Below are 21,618 nucleotides of genomic sequence, written 5' to 3' on the forward strand. Positions count from 1 at the left end.
GTCATTTCTTCAGTGTTGTCATGAAAATATATATTTAAATATTTACAAAATGTGAGGGAATGTACTCACTCACACACGCTTTATGATGATTTATTGTAAAGATTGGCTCAATGAATTAAATAAAACATAAGATTACCTATGATAACATTATTTTCTTACAAATGCTGTTTATCCCTGTTTTTCTTGGTTTAAATCAAATTAATTGTATATCTTACTGCTGGTTTGTATTTAGGCATGATTCTAATCCTTAATCTGACATGAAATACCTTGAAAGCAGTCCTAACATTCTAAGTTTCCTTTTTTTTTAGTGTGCAGTGGAATTGGAATAGGTGAACTGAAAGGTGTTCTTGCAGTAAATGAATCCAATATTGATTATTTCAAGAACTGTACCACAATCAATGGTGATCTCACATTTCTGCATGCTTCCTTTTTTGGGTAAGTTGCTGATTGGTCAAATGTGACCATAAAATGTACTAAAAATCTGTTACATCATTAGTAAAGGATTCAATTATTCTTTTATAGTGATGAATACACAAAAACACCTCCTTTGGATGTAAGGAAATTGGATATTTTTAAAACTGTTAAAGAAATCACAGGTTAGTAAAATGTTTTAAATGTATTTATTTATTTATATGAATTTAAATATTGTAGATGGTCTTTTAAACATTCAGTTATTTCTGTTCATTTAATTTTAAGGCTTCTCAACTGCTGCAAATTTTAAATAGTTTAAAATTTAATTTAAAAAAATTAAAAGGACACAGTGTTTTTTTTTTAAAAAAAAGAATAAAGCTGACCATAAAAACAGTACCAAAAAAACTCAAGAAGTACAACCACCATCCTAGTTTTAGGTTAGGTCTTTAACCATTTTTGGAAAGTGAAAAAGACGGGAGAAGCATGAATTTTCCCGAAGACACACTTCCTAAGTCCTATGAAGATACTGTTTAATCAACAGGATTTACTTAGCAGGACCCACCATAGCTGATCACACTGGTCAGATAGAAACATATGGAGAAAGCTCTCAAGTAATCTGTGCCATGAATAGCATTACAGGAAATAACCAATACCTTGAATTACACCAGAAGTCAACTAGCAGCCATTGCCTATCACAAAACAATGGATCATATGTCTGTACCACAACATACCACCACTACTTCCACCACTGCATTCTAGACTAATTATAGCTTCAGAGTGGTGCTCTCTGGAATAGTACAATTATATTAGTCAAATATTCATGTATGTTCATGGTGGGAAATTTGGTTAACCTTTCTAAATTTAATCATTCTACTAAACTGCAAATCACATTCAGTAGATACTCTACTGAGATACTTGAACATTTCTGTATTTAGATTTTTTTACATTTGAAATATGCATGTGAAACACCTGTTTATAGTAGATCATCTATTTCAGAGTCTGGCCAGTATACTTCATAGTCAGGGTTTTTTTGTGTGTCTATTAACATGTTCTTCACAAACTGATGGCAAGAAATATACATGTTCTTGGTAGCTTAGGGAAATTATAGAAACAAAGGGAACATTTGTCATTTAAAAAAAAAATATGCGTACCATTTAAGATCCATTCCAAAATATTAGGCTCCTATGATCATCCATTTTATACCTTTCTGAAAAGGTCTTACATTGTAAAAGAAATAAGGATCAGAGTATTCTACAAAATGATCAAATTTCCAAGGTGAGTTGCTAAAGAGTATTGGGTTTTTTGTAGTGGCTTAGTCAGCTAAGTCCACAGCTCTGCCTTCACACTGTTTAGCTGACTTGGTTGCCTGCATGTAAACTGTTTACAAAGTAAGGTTTAAAATAACTCTGTGCTGAAGCTTCCTGAAATGTCATGATTCATTTTGATGTTCTTGTGAAAACTAAAAAGAAAAGACATTCTTCTTTGTCAGAAATACTTTGTATATGTTATTTGTTTGCTTTAGGGTTTCTATTGATCCAGGTTTGGCCTGAAAATGCCACGGATTTGAGTAGCTTTGAAAACCTGGAAGTAATACGAGGTAGAACAAGACAGCTGTAAGTACAACGGCATGCCAAAAACTTGTACTTATGTATAGTTGTGATATTTTAAAAAAACCAGATCATTGTTCTGTCATAGATCAGTTGTTAGTTTGCGGTTGAACTGAAACTACAGTGGAATGCATCAGCACTACTGCCACTATTTCTTCTTTTTTTCTAAGATGGTTTGAAATGTTTAATTCACTCTTTCTTCTGATTCTTTATCAAAATTACTGTTTAGAAGAGTGTCCATCAGATTCAATAATCTGCAGGAATCAAGGTTCCCATTTCATTTATTCTCCTATTTCCATTTTAAGTTGCTTATTCTTAAAAGAAGGTTTGCAGTTGCAGTGAGAAAAATGGTTATCTACAATATGGTAGACACACAAACTTTTTAACCTTTCTTCCTTTTTTCAGGGCTCAGACCTGCATTTGAAATTGCTTAAATGTAATTGCAAGGTGTGGGAGGAGTGGATATAGATCAGCGATGTCAAACTCAAGGCCTGTGGGCCGGATGTGGCCTGTGATGTGATTGGATCTGGCCCCCAGGGCTGTCCTGGAGAATGTAAGGAGCCGGCCTGCGTCTCTTCAGCCCGGTGTATCTGCATTGCTTTAGTCTGGTCTACCCAATGTAAAGAGGAAATATCAGGCCGGCGTGGCTTCAGCCCGACCTACCCATTGCAGAGATGAAACATCAGGCTAGCATGGCTTCAGCCTGGTCTACCCGCATCGCTTTGGCCTGATCTACCCAATGCAAAGAGGAAACATGCCAGCAATTTGGGGAGTGGCATCAAGCTGGCCATGCCCACCCAGCCAGCCATGCCCTCCCAGCTCCCCAAGGTCAATCACACCCCTGATGTGGCCCTCAATGAAACTGAGTTTGACATCCTTGATATAGATTATGATCATCCTGGGAACAGAATGTTAAAGCAATTTCCAAACAAAATAGATGCATAATCTATATTGGGTTCTGTATGCTAATTGCATTGTTTTACTGACTGAAAATACCTTCAGAAATATTTCCACTTAAGTACATTTTAAATAAATAAGTAAGTTGAAAAATTTGAGCTCTTTCTCCTAACTCATAGCAGACTGGATTCCAGAAATTTTTACTATGTGACCAGCTATTTTTGTTCTATCCCGAGTTTGATGTGAAAGTTGTAGAACTCCAGTGAATCAAACTGCTTTCTGACCAGACTTGAAAGTATACAATGTAATATTGATTTCTGGATTGTCATTACAGACTAGAAAATGGCTAGATCTAAAAGTACCAAGAGATCAAAGTTCTCTGCCACTTCTCCTCTTTGCTTTTACTATTACTTTTAACTTACAAAGCTCAGTTGAAACAGATCATATATTGATCTGTCATTAGACTTTCTGTTGTACACTGCCCACTTATAGAGTTAGGTATCATTCTAAACTTAATAAATACATTGTTTGATACATTTTCCTAATATTTCTACCTTAGAGGTCAATACGCTCTTGCAGTAATCAACCTGAATATCAAATCTTTGGGACTACGGTCTCTCAAGGAAATAAGTGATGGAGATGTAGCCATTTTGAAAAACAGCCACCTTTGCTACGGGAATACATTGGATTGGAATAAACTTTTTGTAACACCAAAACAAAAAATAAAAATAAGCAGAAATGGAAATGAAAGTGAATGTGGTAAGTACATGTGGTTCATGGAAATATAAATGGTATATATTTCTGAAAATTGGTTTATATTCTTAAAATTAACCAGATCACATAGTTCATCATATTAGTATATGCGTTTATCTGTACATTTGAGTTGGATGCACATGTGCGCAAGCTAGGTCTGCCAGCATTCTTATACCATTTTGCCAACGTCCTGACAGAGGTTTCTTCTCTGAATCTACAGACATGCTGGTAAAACTGGGAAAGTACTTATCCTGTGAGCAATTAGCTATATATAAGTTTAAATGGTATAATGTGGGTTTGTATTCTAGCTCCCAAATGTTCCTATAGTCTATCCAGCAAAACAAATTATTTGCTGGCCAATCCTACCTCATTCTATGTTGATTTCCACTTTAAGATCATTAAGGCAAATTATCGCTATTGCTTTTTCATATATTGGTTGTAGTAAGCTTATGTGAGCAGTGTCTATGCCTTGGTTGAGCAATGCATTGCTTGTTGGAATACTGAGTCAAACACCTTTTCCTATTCAATGAAAGCCATGAACAGAAGCATAGTGTATTCATTGTACCTTTCAATGACTTGCTGAACAACCTGGATATGATCCATTGTGTTGTGACATTTCTGAACCCTACCTGCTCTTAGCTGTGCATCATTTAATATTCTCAATATTCTTTTTGCTATTATCTTGATAAAAACCTTGTAGATGACTGAAAGAAGGCTTATTGGGTGATAATCCTTTAAATTAACTTGGGGCCGTTTCTTGTGTATAAGAATCACTTCAGCATTTTTTCTTCTCTGAAGCATCTCAAGTATACTTTTGCTAATGTAAACTGTGACCACCAGCTTTCAGTATTTCAAGCATAACACAATCATTTCCTAAAGCTTCGCCATTTTTCATTGATTTTATGGCACCTGATACTTTCTCTACTATGATATCTGGCATTTCCTCTTTTGTGGGAGTTGTTACTTTTGAGTGATCTTGATCTTTCTATAGCTCTGAATAGAATTTCCCAATTATTTCTAGAATAATTTTCCAATTTTCCAATAGAATTTTCCAATTATTTCTAAAATTTTGTCTTGTTCTACATACACAGCCTTCTTCACACAAAAATATTCTTTCTTGTATTTATAAGCTTGTGTTTTGCTCTGTTAATCCGTTTGTTTTCTTCAATTGCTTTTTCACAAGATTCACATTCAACTGACATGGTTTTTAGTACGTTTTCTTATGGCCTTGAAAAGTTTAAATTCTCCAGTTTGTTGGTGAAACTTCTTCATTGTCTGTTGTTTTTCCATTAAATCAATAGTTTTCTCAGAGATTTCTGACTGCACAGTGCTTTTCCAATGGAATATAGCATATTCAAGGATGCTTTTGGCTATTTGTTCATTTTGGTCCATAATGTTCATGTGGGGAACCAGGTGTCTCTGGCAGAGGGTGCAGGACCAGGGCTAGTGCAGGTGCCTGATCCACCAAAGGAACAAAGATGGCGGGGTCGTAGTGAGGCAGCCCAGCCAGTCGCTGTCACTGCCATGCCGTATCCCCTGTGCATTCAGCCCCCACCTGCTCCTCATTTCCCATTTGCCGGGCCATCGGGGAAGGGAGCCAGCAAGCTTGCCAGTGTTGCACCACAGTGTGAGGCAAGGCATGTGGTGGCATGGTGCCATGCCATGTCCTCTGCAGGCTCAGCCCTCACTGGCCAACCTCATCTTCCAGCTCTGCTGTACACATGGGACAAGCCTTCCGCCCATCAGCCCACCCCTGACAGCCAATGAATGGAAAGGGTGGGGAGCTCCTATCCCCAAGAGCCAACTAGGACTCCACAGCCAGTGTAGAGCAGGTGGATCTGAGTGCCACAACCCTCCAAGCATCAGACAGAGATGGAGGTGCAGTGGGAGAGGCATGTCCCAGCTGTAGTGGCTGTGGGCAAGCAAAGACAGATGGTGGAGTTGCATCAAGAAAGCCCAGCCAGATGCCACCATGGCCATTGCACGCTCAGTCCCAGCCATCCAACCTCATCCTCCAGCCTGCTCCCCGCCCCTCCCATTCGCTGGGGCCATTGGGGGTGGGTGGGAGAGTGGTAAGCTCACTGGAGAACAAGGTTGGATGGAGAGTTTAGCTCATACCATTCTATGGTCACTTCCAGCATTAAAGCGATTGATGACATACACTGATGACAGTACAATTGCAGAATATGGTTTTATCATGTGACATGACAACCTCCCTCCCTATGTCTAAAGAGAAAAGTTTTTGACCAGTGTATGTGACCTGTTCTAACATGTGCCAACGAAACATGGACATTAACCTCACAATCTATACAAAAGCTAGCAGTGGCACAAAGAGCCATGCAAAGATACTTACTCAGCATCACAAGACAAGGTAGAAAGAATTGCACATGGATTAGAGAATGAACAAAAATATATGATGCCATTAAAAAAGTAAAAGAATTGAAATGGGAATAAGCTATCACATAGCAAGAAAAACTGATGGCAGGTGTACCAAGGCAGTCATAGAATGTGTTCCACTTGATAAAAAGCATCCACAAAAGAGACCTAAAACAAGATGGAGCAATGATATCAGCAAATATTGTGGACCCAACTGGCAAAGGAAAGCTCAAAGTTCTACTGGTTGGAAACATGCAGAAATGCCCTTCATCCTGCAGTGGATAGACAATGACTAAAATAATGATGATGATAATGATGATGATGGTGATGATGATAATGATGATGGAGGAGGAGGAGGAGGAGGAGGAGCAGAAAAAGAAGAAGAAGAAGAAGAAGAAGAAGAAGAAGAAGAAGAAGAAGAAGAAGAAGAAGAAGAAGAAGAAGAAGAAGAAGAAGAAGAAGAAGAAGAATATATGGTCTACAATACATGCAATTAAAATTTTTGATAAGACTAGATTTGAAAAGAATCTTGAGGTTGTATGAGACTTCGAAAAGCAATGTAAGTTTCTTGCATGCATTGCCAAAACAAGTTAGTAATAATTATCGATAATGTCATTTGCAGTAGGATACCAGTGTTATCATAAGGAGCCTTGATGGCACAGTGGTCAAAGTGCAGTACTGCTGGCAAGCTACCCACAGCCTAAAGTTTGATGCAGAGGGGGCTCAAGGTTGAATCAGCCTTCCATCTTTTCAAGTTCAGTAAAACGAGAAGCCAGATTGTTAGGAGCAATATGCTGACTTTGTAAACCACCCAGAGAATGCTGAAAAGCACCAGAGGAATGTAGATAAGTCAAGAACCCAGTTATTGATGCAAAGCATCAGACTATGAAATCTCAGACTATGGAAGAAATAATATTTCCTCTTTACCTTTTCTCTAGTTTCACTAAGCAGCTATTTGCATTAGGTTTGTTAAAGCATGTTTAGTTTTACTTTCTGGTAAATACCAAGTTCATCAGATTAATTGATTAATTATTACCTAACTATGGCAGGGAAGTAGAGACTAAATAGCAATTGCAATGGCACTTAGACTTATATACCACTCCATAGTACTTTACAGCACTCTGAATGGTTTACAGAGTCATCATATTGCCCCTAATCTGGGTCCTCATTTTACCAACTTTAGGAGGATGGAAGATTGAGCAGCCTTGAGTCCATCAGCCTCAAACTCCTGGCTGTGGTTGGAGTTACAACAAACCTGCCTTCAAAGCACTGTACCATTACAGCTCCAAAAGCAATATTTTTAGAGTTAAGCATTTATGGTATATTGAATTCATCATTGTATTTCTACATGTAGCTCACAGAATGGGCTATGATGCAAGGATGATTGGTCGGAGAATGGTAAAATGAGGATCCAGATTGTTAAGAGGCAATATGCAAATAATACTGATATTGTAAACTGGCCAGAGAGTGCTCTAAAGCACTGTGGGGTGATACATAAACCTAAATGCTATTGTTATGCTAATGCTATTATCACTGTTCCCTAGATGGGTGATTTTTCTGGATTTTGGCAACTGCTTGGATTCCAACACAGAAACTGTAATTGTTTAAATAAACTTAAACCATGCCATGCACATTTCTCCTTTCTGGTATACTGATAAACACTTGGTTCTGTCTTTTAGCTCTTACAGGACAAGTTTGCCACCCCTTCTGCTCAAATATAGGCTGCTGGGGCCCGGGACCCTTCCAGTGCTTTTCTTGTCGTGATTTTATCCGCCAACAGGAATGTGTAAAACATTGTAATATTTATCAAGGGTAAGAGTTTCAAACATCTCATGTATTGAAGAAGTGAAATCCTTTCAATTCTACAATAATGCTTATACGAGAAGATGCTTAGTAAGATTTTTAAATATTAAGTACTTTTCCTAAATAAAACACCTCATTAAATTCAAATGAAATTTCGTCTCAGTAAACATGATTAGGTTTGCATGACAAAGTCATTTTGCATCATAATGTAATGGATTGTGACTGTAAAAAGATATTGTTGTATATTTTCTGCAACAATGGCCATCAAGAGGACATTCTGCAAAATATAGTGCAATCTAAGATCTTCTTTGTGTGTTCTAGCACCAGAGACCTCTGAATACCATTCTTCAGTTGTTTTTTAACTATAACAGAGTTGGAAGGGTCCTTGAAGATCATCTTGTCCAACCCCCTGCTCACGCAGGAGACCTGTTTCAGAAGATTGTTTCATAACAACTTATATTCTTGGTTATCCAAAACACCACCACCCCAAAAAAAAACCACTAGCCAAGTTATGCAGATCTTTGATTTCAATAAATAATAGTCATTCAATCTAATAACTGATAAAGATTCTGAAAATAAACTATTGCAATGTTAAGCATGCAGTGCTAAAACATTTAACATAATTAGTTCCTATAAAAATATTGTTCTTTATTTTCCTACTGCTGTAGGTTCCCAAAGTTAAGTAATCAATTGAGGAAAAACAAAATGAATGCACAATATGAAACTTTTTCAATAACTTCATTTAAAGGCAGATGTTATCTTTCACAAAAAAAGTTTTCTACATATATTGTGTTGACCTAAATAGCAAATTTTGCATCAAATTATAGGTACAGTGTAACCAGTAATAAAGTTTATAGTTGTTTAAGCCATCTGTTTCAATTTTCATGTTTTAATCATTCATTACATTATTTCAGAGATGAGATTCTCTTAACAGATAGATAGATGTTAACTTATTTTTATGTGAGTTTAGACCACTGAAATCTAATTTATCCCAAAATTATGGAAGCCAAAGTGATTTTAGCATTTGTGTTATTCATAATCCTAGAAATATATGTATTATGAGCTCACTCTTCTTGAACTTACGTATTGCCTGTTTGTCAAAATCCTTAATATCAATTATATCATATCATCAGAATTCTCTTTGAATTAGATGATTCTATATTAATCACAGGATTACCTAAATGAAATCATAAAGTGTTCAGCAATGTCCAATGAACACAATAAAAATATCTATGGGGTATTTCTAATATTGCAAACTTACCTGGAAATGCGTCTCTCTGATATTTCCCTACAATGAATATAATTTTTTTAATAATATACCTTATTTTTAATAGTTATGACATGGTCAGAATTTCTTGCCTGTCTAAATTTGAATAATATGCTTTCTTAGTGCTGACATATTGGAAGATGAGATATACATATACATATATACATATATACATATACATATACATATATACATATATACATATACATATACATATACATACATACATACATACATACATACATACATACATATATATATATATATATGGAAGATATGGATTGTCTGTGTGGTAAAACCTTGTCAGAATGGTTAGCTGCTTTAAATTGTCTTACCATAATGCTTCTGTGGCTTTATAATAATGTTCCGAGATTATTAAGTTAATAAAGACACCATATATTGAGAATCCAGTTAAATGCAGAAGAAATATGACACAGGGAAAAAAATCTCAGATATAATTTTTAAGGAAGTCAATTAACAATCAAAATATTTTAATGTAGTTGTAATGGTTTAATTCACCATGCCAAAGCTCTGTCCTTACCCAAAAACTAGTAATAGCTTATGATAAAAAAAAGTTTTGCATTTTAAGAAAGGGGTAATTATAATAGAAGTCAGAAAAGTAAAAGAAGGATCCAACATTGGTTTAATTTATACATGTTGCTGTTTCTTTTAAATTTTCTTGCATTTTAAGTAAACATTTTAGAAATTGCTTTAGTAAAAATGTCTTGAAAAGTATGAGACACCCATATATAAATAAATGACATGTTTCTTTTTCTACCCCTTTTAGAATGCCTCGAGAATATGAACAAAATTCTGAGTGCTTTCAGTGCCATTCAGAATGCCTTGTGCAAAATTCAACTGAACCATATTTAACTTGCACAGGACCTGTAAGTACACATACTTTGGTAATTCTTAGAATATTTCTTAGAATATTTGAGTATATTATACTGTTGTCCCATGCAAATATCAGTGTGTTCACAAATAAATAGATTAATGTTCAAAGAATACATATAATTTTACTGTAGAGACCTAAAAGTATCCAATCCTAAACTTTTTCTTAGCCTATATGATAATTGAAATGAATAAGGAGGCCTTTACATATAGGCCTTTACATATAGGCCTCCTTATTCATTTCATCAAAACTAGTAACAAGCAGAGAAGAGCAGGTTTAGAGCATACTTACTTTTTGTAGCTATAATTTCAAATATTATTGATCAATAATTTTTATCATTTAAAACAAAATATTTAAATTGTAGTGGCTTTAAGCCTGGGATTTAAATTGTACTGCTTTGTCTTAAAATATTGCACTAAATTACAATTCTTGTGTTATCTCAATTGCTACAAACTGTGAATAACATAATAAGAATGCCAGAAATCTAACCAGACAGGTTTCAAGAGAATTAGAAGCAACCATCACCAACTAAGAAAGGTTCTAAAACCTACAGGAACTGATCTCAAATAATCTAAGCAGGATTGGAACTGATTAGACAGGGGAATCACAGTATAATCTCAGCTGGACACTTGATTGGGAAGTAACAAAACTCCCATAGATGTCTCAATTAGCTGAATTCAACTAACATGAGATTTTTTTACATGGAGATCACAAAAAAGAAGGAGGTTTGGTTAATGCAGGATGGAGCAGCGAAGTTATTCTGAATATTGCATACGAAATTACTGAAAAATATTTTGAAGAGCTTTACAACCAATGATTTTTCTGCTCATTTGGTTTCAGCCACATATCATGATTGCTGCAAAATGCATGGAATTTGCACACAGGCTGCATTCTGAAATGAAAAAGAGTGAGCTCAGATTCTCATAAGGCAAGGGTGTCACCTATTGGGGAAGGATATTTTTCCCAGTAGAGTTGTTTTCTTCTGGTAACTTTGGGGGGTGGGAATTAAAGGGGAGATGGTAAGAAGACGCTACCTAGCCTGGTAACAAAACGTTTGGAAACCAACCCAAAAGCTCAGGGAACAAACCTCCACCCTCATCCTACACACGAGTTACATATATTTTCCACTATTGCAAACTTACATGGGTGTGTAATACTCAGATTTGCAGGAGAGTTTTGCTGTTAGACGATCATCGATAGGCGAACAGCTACACTTCCTCCACAAATGCCTCCGCAGACAAACAACTCCAAAAAACATACACTACTGACCACCAATCAACCACCCATAAACATCGAAACTAGTCTTCCAAAACAGGTGTAAAATGCTTTGATTCATAATCACTGAGGCCTACAACTGCCTGGGAAAATGCCAACACATCATTGACGAATAAAAAACCACATGCCTCAACTCTATCAGACAGGACCTGGCAGACAGACATTAAAATGCATGATCCACAGGAATGCTAACAAAATACAAATGCAAAAATGCAGTTCATTACACAAGAAACTCAATACCATCACCTCAAAACCATAAGACAACTCAGAACTATGGATCAAAAATCTATCCAACAGACACACACACACCCATCAGATGACAAGAAGACCATCTTCACACATGGCCTCAATTCAAGCCCATTCCTAGCCAACCTCGAATCCATTCTCAAAACAAACCACCTGGACCAAAAAACACACAAAGACCTCAGGCAATCATCCCCAATGTTCAATGCAACAGACAAAACAAAGCACTCAGCCAAAAAGAGAAGAGAGCACTAAAGAAACTAAAACAAGACAAAATCATCGTCATTCTACCAGCACACAAATGTAAGATGACCGTGGTCATGGAAAAAACTGACTATTACCAGCAAAATTGAAAACCATTTAAATGACATCGACACTTACCAAATAATCCACAAAGATCCAACAAAACACCTAGGGAACAAAATAAAAGATACCCTAAATGGAAAAAGGAAAACATCATTAGAGAGAAAGCACATGCAACCACAAGATTTCTCCACACCCGGATTCTACAGACTCCACAAAATATATCAGAATGGGATCTCCTTATGCTTCTCCTTATGTTATGTCTCTATCCAGAATATCGATGTACAAACTAGTAAAAACTCTGCAGAGGAAAACTCAGACCCCTGGTCAATGACTCAACTCATTCAATAAACTCCCCAGAACAATTTCTTCAACTCATCAGGTACACCAAGATCAACAAGGAAGAAATCATGGTCTCCTTTGATGTCACCACACTCTTCATCTCTATTGACATTAACCTGGTTAAACAAACCATATATCACCTATTCACCAAAATCACACCCACAAAGATGACTCTGTACAGAACACTCCATGAAACTTTTGGATCTATACATGCTTCAAATTCAATGGGAAAATCTATAAGCAATTCCAAGACACCCTGATGGGATCAGCCATATCAGACTTAATATCAGAAATAATCATGCAACAACTCTAATCTACCTAATAAAATTTTTGACATGCTACATTGGCAATACCTTCATCATCATTGAATGCTCCCAAATTGAGGAAACACACTACCTATTCAATAACATATGATCCGGGATCAAATTCACATACGACAAGGAAAAAGACAAAATAATCTCATTCCTTGACTTCAACATAAGAAGACTAGACAATGGAGAACTGAAAACCCACACCTACCACAAACCCACTCACAGGGACCAGATCCTCAGCTCTGCAAGCAACTACCCCACCAAACACAAAAGAAGCTGCATCCAGACCCTGTCTGATACTTCGCCTGGTAACGAAACATTCAGAAACCAAACTGCAGCTGAACATCCACCTTCAAATCAAAAAGTTTTTGGAAATTTGTAAGACTATCAGGAAGATGACTTATATTATAAACTTCAGATTGGCATGAAATCAAATGTTCTATATGTTTACTTATAGTAGTGAAATTGTAGAAAGTTGTACTCTGTATTTAGTTGTCCCTCAGTATTATAATACTATAATACTAATAACTATTCACTTGTAACTTCTAGCATCATGAAAACATTTTCTAATACATTTCTAACCACTTTCTGATTCTGCTACAAAATATTAAGCATGAATAAATTCCTTTTTTTCCTTTCAATTCTTCTGAAAAATTGAAAGGCAGAGTAGGGCATAGTTGGAACTCTGTAATCACTGTTTTTTACTACAAATAATTCATCTAAGCACTTTATATCTATTTTTCATTGCAACTAATCAGGAAGGGTATCAAGCAAATTGGATTTGATTCATTTTACTCTGAAGTGAGAGAAGACATGTTATATTTAAATGTCTTCATTAGCCCATTAGAAAAATATCAGCCTGAATTACCTTTATAATTGTAATTAGATGAAGCAGATGGCCCTGGTTTTTCCTACAAAATAAAGTATATAATTAGTATGTTCTTTAAAACCTCTAGTACAAAATTTTAAGCATAAGGTGCAGAAAAATAAAAAATAGTAATAGAATTTTTGAAAACAACTGTTTTTCAAAAATCAAGAGGATACTGAAGTAATAAAAGATACATACGTTTTATCTTCTGAGCTGCAGATATTTCAGATTTTAAAATCCATCATTCTCACCCTGCAAGATTTCTTTTCTCAATTCTTGACATCCCACACATTTGATGGTATAGTTTGACAAAGCCCAATCATTACTACATTTATTGATGTACATGCAAATGTATTTCACATCCACAAAAAATGCTGTGCTTCTTGTTCAGGGTCCCGGCAACTGCTTGAAGTGTGCTCACGTAATAGATGGTCCACATTGTGTTAAATCATGTCCTGCTGGCATTTTGGGAGAAAATGATACTTTAGTCTGGAAATATCCAGATGAAAATTCAGTATGTCAGTTGTGCCATCCAAATTGTGTTCGTGGGTAAGTGATTTTCTTTTCTTAATTGAAACTTAATTGAAAGGATAACATGTTGTACTGTTATAAAATTTCAATGTATGAAAAAAACAGAACCTTAACTTAATCAGTGCACAATCAAACATAAATACAATTGATGGTATAATTTATCTCTTTATATTTTTATGGTTTAAAATATTTTTAGTTTGTTTTCTTCCAGAGAAAAAAAATCATCTTTTTTTTTATTGAAAAAGTTTTAACAAGCAAAAACATTTTTTCCCCTTTCCCCCCCCTCACCCCCCACAAAACCTCTTCCCCCCTCCCTTCACCCCTTCGCGCCCCCCCCCCCGGCTTCCCAGGTCAATCACAAGGTATTGTTATACATAAACCAAACATAGAGTAAAATTTTCCCTTCTAATCCAATTAACTTCATCCAAATCTTTTCATTTCCCCACCCCCCCCCCAATATATAAAATAATACTTCCTAGTTATTCAAAAGCAATCTGATATTTCTTAATCTGATATCTGTTTTGTAAATAATCAATCTATTTTTTCCATTCAATTAAATATCTTTCCTGCGTATTGTCTTTCAAAAAAGCTGAGATTTTAACCATCTCAGCCAAGTTAGTAACTTTCAATATCCATTCTTCTATTGTAGGTAACTCTTTTTTCTTCCAATATTGTCCAATCAATAGCCTTGCTGCTGTTATTAAGTTCAAAATAAATTTAGTCTCAGTCACTGTACAATCCGTTATAATTCCCAAAAGGAAAAATGGCGGCAGGAACTTCATCTTCTTCTTCAGGACATTTTGAATAATCCACCATATTCTTATCAAAAAAAAAATATCATCTTTAATGAGGAAATTTGATCAATATAATTACATGAATAAAAGCATTATTGTAATGTTGCCTAGCATTACTATTCTTTTCTGTTTTAAGCCTTCTCCCCATAGCTATACTGATACCTTTCAGAAGTCCATAAGATATTGTGATTATTCTCTTTAGTTATTTAAGTTCTCCATTTTATAATGGCCTATAACAAAGCTAAAATTTTAAGAATTGGAATTGTAGCGACATCTGGTGGATAGGTAATATAAAATATTTCAGGGAGCACTAATTTCTAGATAGTAAACCAATCTAGGAATTATGAGTCCACAGGGATTAAGTCCTATTGATTTTATACTAATAATTGTAATTTGGTGTTAGTAATTACAGTATTCCACAAGAAAAATTCCTAGTTTTTTCTTACAATACTTAAGCTACTGTAAACTCTTAGTTTAATCGACCTTGCTTTAGTGGATTTCAAATACAATGGACAAATTATTCCATTCACATTTAGTGGATAAATATCCATTAAATTAAAATGTTATGGTAAATGGTGCCATTGATTTCAATTGTGGAGTAACAATTGGTACAAAAACGTATGTTCAGATTTAGTGAACTCTGCATGGTTTGTTATATTGAAGTTATACAGTATTCCATAGATACTCCTTTACAGAACTGTGATATTTTGAAAGAGAGGCAAGTATATGAAATAAAATTTATCACACCCACAGAAGAATCACACGTGCTAGATTTTTTAAAATTAATATACTGACTGACACATTTCATCCAGAATAAAACAGCAAGTTATAGTTCAGTTAAAAATCACATAACCTATGTCCTCTTTGATATCAAGTATGTCTTTAAATTGAGTGACTTCTTGGTCAGTGTAAATAATAGTCCTGCCAACACATACCCAACAATGTATTGTTATTGAGAAATCCTTATGTGAAAACAAAGTTGACTTCCTTGAAACATTACACTAGTCATATAGGATCTTTTTTTTTCTGTGAACATGAACCATACATGACCTAAGTACATATAGAGACATAATCACAAGGATCCTAATTATCAGATCAATGTGCTGCTAGGAATAGTTGTTGATTCTCTAGGAAGATTCTATTGATTTGGCCCTACGTGTATAAACATGCCACCCATATGGAAATTATTTACTCAAAAATGACAGTCATGTGGCTAGGATATCATGAACGTAAAATATCTCTATGTAATTAAATGTATTGTCTTATTCTTAAAAGCAACATAATCACAAAACAAAACAGGTTCATGTTCTAAAGTTGTAGTTTTAAGAGTGATCCTCAATGAAACATGATTGAATAAACTGATGGAAAACTTGGAATGCAGAGATTATTAAACTAATTCCATTTACAAAGATTATTTCATAATTCAATCTATAGAGATACTTAGCAGATTTTGATTATTTTTTGAGATGATTATGGAGCTGGTGTTTTCCAATATAAAATGACAATTGGATAATAGTTTTAATGGTTTGCTTTGTCACAATGATGCTGCAATGCATAGGTTGTTTCTCTTTTGTCATTGCAGTTGCCAGTAATAAGCCAGAAGGAGATAATATTACAGTCAACATTGATTATTATATGTATAGTGATAGGGATCTGCCACAGAGATGGGAAAGCTCTAGGGAAGGCTAGAACTCTTGTCTAGACTGAAAGTAAAAAAAATTCAGAAGAAGGGAGTGGCAAACTACTTTGGTACTATTGCCAAAAAAAAAATATCATAGGGATGTGTCCACAATCCCCAGGAATAAAGTTTGAATTAAATGACAATATTACTTTGTTTGTCTTTGGACATAAGCAAGTCAAACTGTAAGGACCTGCCCAAACTGGTCCCTCAGGAAAGCAAAATTTTTGACTCCATTGAGTTGAATTAAAAAAAACTTTTACTGAGACAAAGTGATTACAGTAAAATCAGATAGAATCTAAAGATTTCACACAAAGCTCAAAGCAATTCTTCTATTTCCTCAAACCCAACCCCCCCTGACCAGTCCACTGGCAGCCAATATGATGCCACAACAATGTTTTGGAAATGCTGTAATGAGTGAAAATTTGTGTTTTGTGTTTTAAACGTTAAGATGACACTTTCCTCCAGCTGGACCTCTCCAAATGAATGGAGGAGGTCGGGAACCTGGAAGACTGATCAAGACTCAGGTGGTCCCTAGGCATCAGAAAGAAGGACGACTGGGAAGGAAGAACCAAAGGGACAACTCTCATTTGAGGCAGCTGGAAGAGCTCAAGGGAAATTGAAGAATTGCTTTGTGCTTTGCTCGGGACCGGCAGATTCTGCCTAATGTGAGGACTTGCCCCAACTGATCCCTCAGGAAAACAAAACTCTTGATTCCATTGAGTTGAATTGAAAGAACTTTTACTGAGAGAAAATGGTTGCACTAAAGTCACACAGAATCTGAAGGTCCCATGCAAAGCACAAAGCGATTCTTCCGTTTCCCCAAACACAACCTCCCCCCCATCAGTCCACCAGCAGCCAATGATGCCAGCAGGATGTTTTGGGAACACTGTGGTGCTAGGCAGATAATAGGTCACTCCCAGGGCAAGACAGTCTTGGAACCAGGTTGAAACCAGCTGGGAAGGAATCTGCTCCATCTCCAAAGACAAACCCCCTCCTAATTCCCAAGCGGTAATAGCAAAAGAGAAAGCATGCAAAAAATGCCTGCTAGTCTTCCCCTCTCCCTCCAAAAGAACAGCAGGGCAGTGGTGTAGCAGGCACAATCATGTAGAATCATGTCATCATAGCTTTATTTCAGAGTTACATTTGTGGTTTCTGAAAAGTATTTTTACAAAATTAATTTGATTGAGAAATGTGGAATAATGTTTAAGGTCATTTTGGGTTGTATACCACTATGGCCACCATAAAATATAGTATTTTAACTGCTTTATTCTTAACCATCTGGAAATATAATTTAAAGTTCTGTATAAATATTGATAATAAATAAAATCTCTTGGTCTCACCTACTTACTTCCATTGATAGAATGAAGATAGAACTTTAAATATTTCTTACAAGATTGTTTAAGTGATTGCTTAGGTGCTGAATGTGAAGTTTGAGAAAGAAACTATTGTTTCTTATTAAAGAGTAACAGCAAGTCAACAAATTTATTTATTTATTCATTCATTTATCAAATTTCTTTGCTGATAGGCAGCCCTTCAGCTTGGTGATGTAAGTTCTGATAACTCCCATTTTGTGCTCCAGTGGGTGGTGAGAATCAAATTGTAAATATTGATCTGTGTGTGATCCACCCACTGGAGCACAAAATGAAAGAACCCTACCCCACTGGGCTGAAGGCCTGCCTACCAGCAAAGGTGGGAAAGAAAAATAACTAAAATACATCAAGGAAGCCCTCAGAACATGTGGCTATCCTAAGCTGGCTTTTATCTGTCCAGTTGCCTTTTGAAAAAGCACCTTTGGGACAGAATGTTGCAGGTTACTCAAATTCAAAGCTTTGGCTTAAGCAGAATCTGCCCTGAATAAAAACATTTGGTACAAGATTCTTGATAACTGTCTAAGTACTTTATTTATTAATAATTACATGGTCTTACAAAATAATTACTGATGTTCAAAGGGCAAACAGTTAAATGTTAAATTAAAATATTTTGGTCTCTTTTTAATTTTGTTCATTTCTATTTTCCTTGCTTTTATAGATGCAAAGGACCTGGACCTGAAGGCTGCCCTAATGGGTAATAATTGTTAACTAATGTAAAGTTAGATGTCCATTTATAGCTGTGTCCAATTAAGCCAAGAATATTGTGGCAAAACAAAGCAGATTTTAATAAAATGGATTCTTATACACAAATAAGTTATAGCTTTAGTTGTAGCTTTAGAAAAGAGACCTAGATCCACTATTAGTTTATAGCAGTTTACACAGTTCTTAATAGATCAGTATGTATTCATTGTACTCCAGTCATAGCAAGAAAATATTAGCCAGTAGGAAAGAGGTCATTAAGCCAATCATATTTTTAAAAATCAGTTAATGGATAGAAACTTTCCACTATGCTAGAGTTGCTTCTTAGGTCCTAACCACATAATCACATCTTTGTTTGTACAACATTAATTTCTCTAATGTCTAAGTTTTTAATTATAGCTAATTTTCTAATTATAGAAAATTCCACAATAGTATATGAAGTGAGCATTTTTTTGTTTCCCTTCATGTAAATATATCTGTAGTTATATTCATAGCGTATTACCTATCTTAATAGCTGTATTGATAGATACAGATGATATAACTTTATTTTTATGTTTGGCAAATATTATGAGGATGCATATCAAATTACAGTTTGATGGTCATCATTTTATAGAAATGACATTGAACTTCATAAATCATACATGTTCTTCTTTCAGTAGTCTAGGCCAGGAACTAAAACCAAGAATATTAATACTATCTTTATTATTTATGGTTATAGCAACAAAATCTTGCAAAACCGACAGTGCTTCCTCTTTCCTGTGCCATTATCTTCCAGAAAGCTAAGAAGTGTTATGTCCTGCACCGGCAGTGGCGGCCCCTAGTGGTGGAGATGGTTTCTTGTTCTGTTCTGATTGGCTCCCGCTTTGACAGCCGAGTATAAAAGGGCTGTCAAAGCAGGTGCGCTGTTCTTGTGTTGTTGCTGGTCTCTGTGAGTTAAAAATAAACGTTATGTGTGAACATCTGTGGAGCCTCAATTATTATGGAACCCACAGAATATAATACTGGCGACGAGGACTGAGGAAAGTACGTGAGTTGCTGAGCTGCTGAGCGAGCCAAAGTGTGAATTTCTCCTCAGAGCTATTCAGATCCCTGTCCTACAGAGCAAACCATGGCATCGCCTCAGAACTTTGTGCCTTTTAACCCAGTGACCGAATCGTGGGAGGCGTTTGTAGCCCATTTTGAATGCTTTCTTATTGCCAGTGAGTATACAAACCTATCTAGTGAAAGGAAGCGTGCTTATTTCCTGGGTTTCTGTGGGACAGAAATGTTCGAGAAGCCATGACATTGATGGCCCCCCAGTCAATTCATGCAGGGACTTGGGATGACTTCATGGCTAAATTAAAAAGACATTACGCCCCGACACCCTCCAGAATCGCCCGGCGGCAGCTGTTTTACCATAGGGATCAGGCTGAGGGGGAATCGATAAACCAGTATGTAGCCGCTTTACAGAAAGTGGCACGCCATTGCGAATTTGTTGATCTGGTGATTACCTTTTGGACCGGCTTGTCAGCGGTGTCCGGGATGAACGCCTCAAGCGGCGTCTCATCACTAAGCAGGACCTCACATTTCAGATGGCATTAGATGAGGCATGTGCCTCAGAGCTGGCCACCACAGGTAGCTCTGACCTAGGGCCTTCATCCTAACAATGCCCGGGTGACCCTGGTGAAGTGTCCCTAGAATGGATTGCCTTGGTCTTGGCCGAAGTGGGACTCAAAGTTAAGAAAAGCAAGTGTGTAGTTGCTGTGCCCCAGGTAGAATTCCTAGGGTTCCTAGTGGATAGGTCGGGTTTACACCCCACTACGGCCAAGACCAAGGCAATCCTTGATGCACCGACACCCCGCAGCAAGTCAGAGTTACAGGCATTCCTGGGGCTCTTAAACTTTTACGCAATCTTTCTGCCACACAAGGCTTCAGTTGCAGAGCCTCTCCACTGCCTGTTGGATAGCAGGTCCCCTTGGGTTTGGAGTGCGAATGCTGCTGCTGCTTTCCAGGCTGTCAAGCAACTCTTGGTGTCTAATGCAGTTCTTACACAGTTCAACGAATACCTGCCGCTTGTCCTCTCCTGCGATGCGTCTCAGTATGGGGTCGGCGCTGTGTTGAGTCATCGGCTGCCCAACAGGTCGGAAGCCCCAATTGCATTCTTTTCTCGAACCTTGGCCGCCGCAGAACGCAACTACTCGCAGTTGGATAAAGGAGCATTGGCGTTGGTCGTGGGGGTCAAGCGGTTCCATGACTATCTCTACGGTCACCTGTTTGAACTTGTTACCGATCACAAGCCGCTGTTGGGGCTTTTGGCCGGGGACAGACAGACTCCGCAAGTACTATCACCAAGAATGACCAGATGGTCGGTGTTCCTGGCGGCTTATTCCTATTCCCTGGTCTATAGGCCTGGGAAACATTTGGGCCATCCTGACGTGCTGAGCCGTTGCCCATTGATGACCAAGGTGGAAGACCCGGCACCAGCGTCCCATGTTTTTCTGATTGACGGTTCCTCCTTTCCCGTTACTGCTTGTTACATTGCTAGAATGTCTGGCTTGGACAGAGCCATCTCAAAAGTTCTTGATTGGGTTCTCCATGGATGGCCCCAGGGTCCTGTCAGCCCTGAATTGCAGCCTTATAAGCGAAGGCAGCACGAGCTCTCGACTAGATAAAGACATAGAGGCCTGTGTGTTGGCCTGTCACCGGTGTCAGGAGACAAGACCGCTGCCGCCTAAGTCTCCCCCTAGAGAGTGAGAGGAGCCTAGGGGTCCTTGGTCCCGTATCCATATAGATTTTGCAGGGCCGTACCAGGGGCAAGTATTCTTAGTGGTCGTCGATGCTTTCTCGAAGTGGGTGGAAATCGCACTAATGCATTCCGCAACTTGATTTTTGTCTCTGGTCAGTGGTCGAGAGATCTGGACTTAAAGGAAATAGTCATTGAACCTTTGTCATGGTCAGATCACTCTCTCCTTCGCCTGGACTTTCTGACCGCTACCCAACACCGCAGGGAGACGGAACCATTACGTTGGTACCGTCCCAGGCGCCTGATGGACCCAGAGAGGTTCCGGACGGAGCTTGGGCCACTTCCTGAGGATCTGGCTCACGGCACGGCAGAGGAACTGGCTGCAGCCTGGGAACGGGCTGCGGCCGGGGCTTTAGACCGTGTCGTGCCTTTGCGGCCTCTGACCCGGCGTAGGTCCCAACCGGCTCCTTGGT

The 21,618-nt window shown here is 37.3% G+C and overlaps 1 protein-coding gene across 5 annotated transcripts in view; it reads left to right on the plus strand.

The window, feature by feature from the left end:
- Positions 1-21,618, plus strand: part of EGFR (epidermal growth factor receptor) — a 156,417-nt gene that overhangs the window by 105,310 nt on the left and 29,489 nt on the right. For 3 of the 5 annotated variants that reach the window (XM_058183933.1, XM_058183934.1, XM_058183935.1), the window contains 8 exons: positions 309-435; positions 523-596; positions 1,934-2,024; positions 3,475-3,674; positions 7,724-7,856; positions 9,902-10,001; positions 13,740-13,897; positions 18,383-18,418. In XM_058183933.1, the coding sequence (XP_058039916.1) occupies positions 309-435; positions 523-596; positions 1,934-2,024; positions 3,475-3,674; positions 7,724-7,856; positions 9,902-10,001; positions 13,740-13,897; positions 18,383-18,418 (919 nt within the window). Of the gene's footprint in view, positions 1-308; positions 436-522; positions 597-1,933; positions 2,025-3,474; positions 3,675-7,723; positions 7,857-9,901; positions 10,002-13,739; positions 13,898-18,382; positions 18,419-19,131; positions 21,235-21,618 lie in introns of those variants that run through there. The other 2 variants (XM_058183936.1, XM_058183938.1) reach the window with 2 other exon arrangements.

Source organism: Ahaetulla prasina, chromosome 4 (assembly GCF_028640845.1).
Source record: "Ahaetulla prasina isolate Xishuangbanna chromosome 4, ASM2864084v1, whole genome shotgun sequence".
In the NCBI taxonomy this organism is placed as follows: domain Eukaryota; kingdom Metazoa; phylum Chordata; class Lepidosauria; order Squamata; family Colubridae; genus Ahaetulla; species Ahaetulla prasina.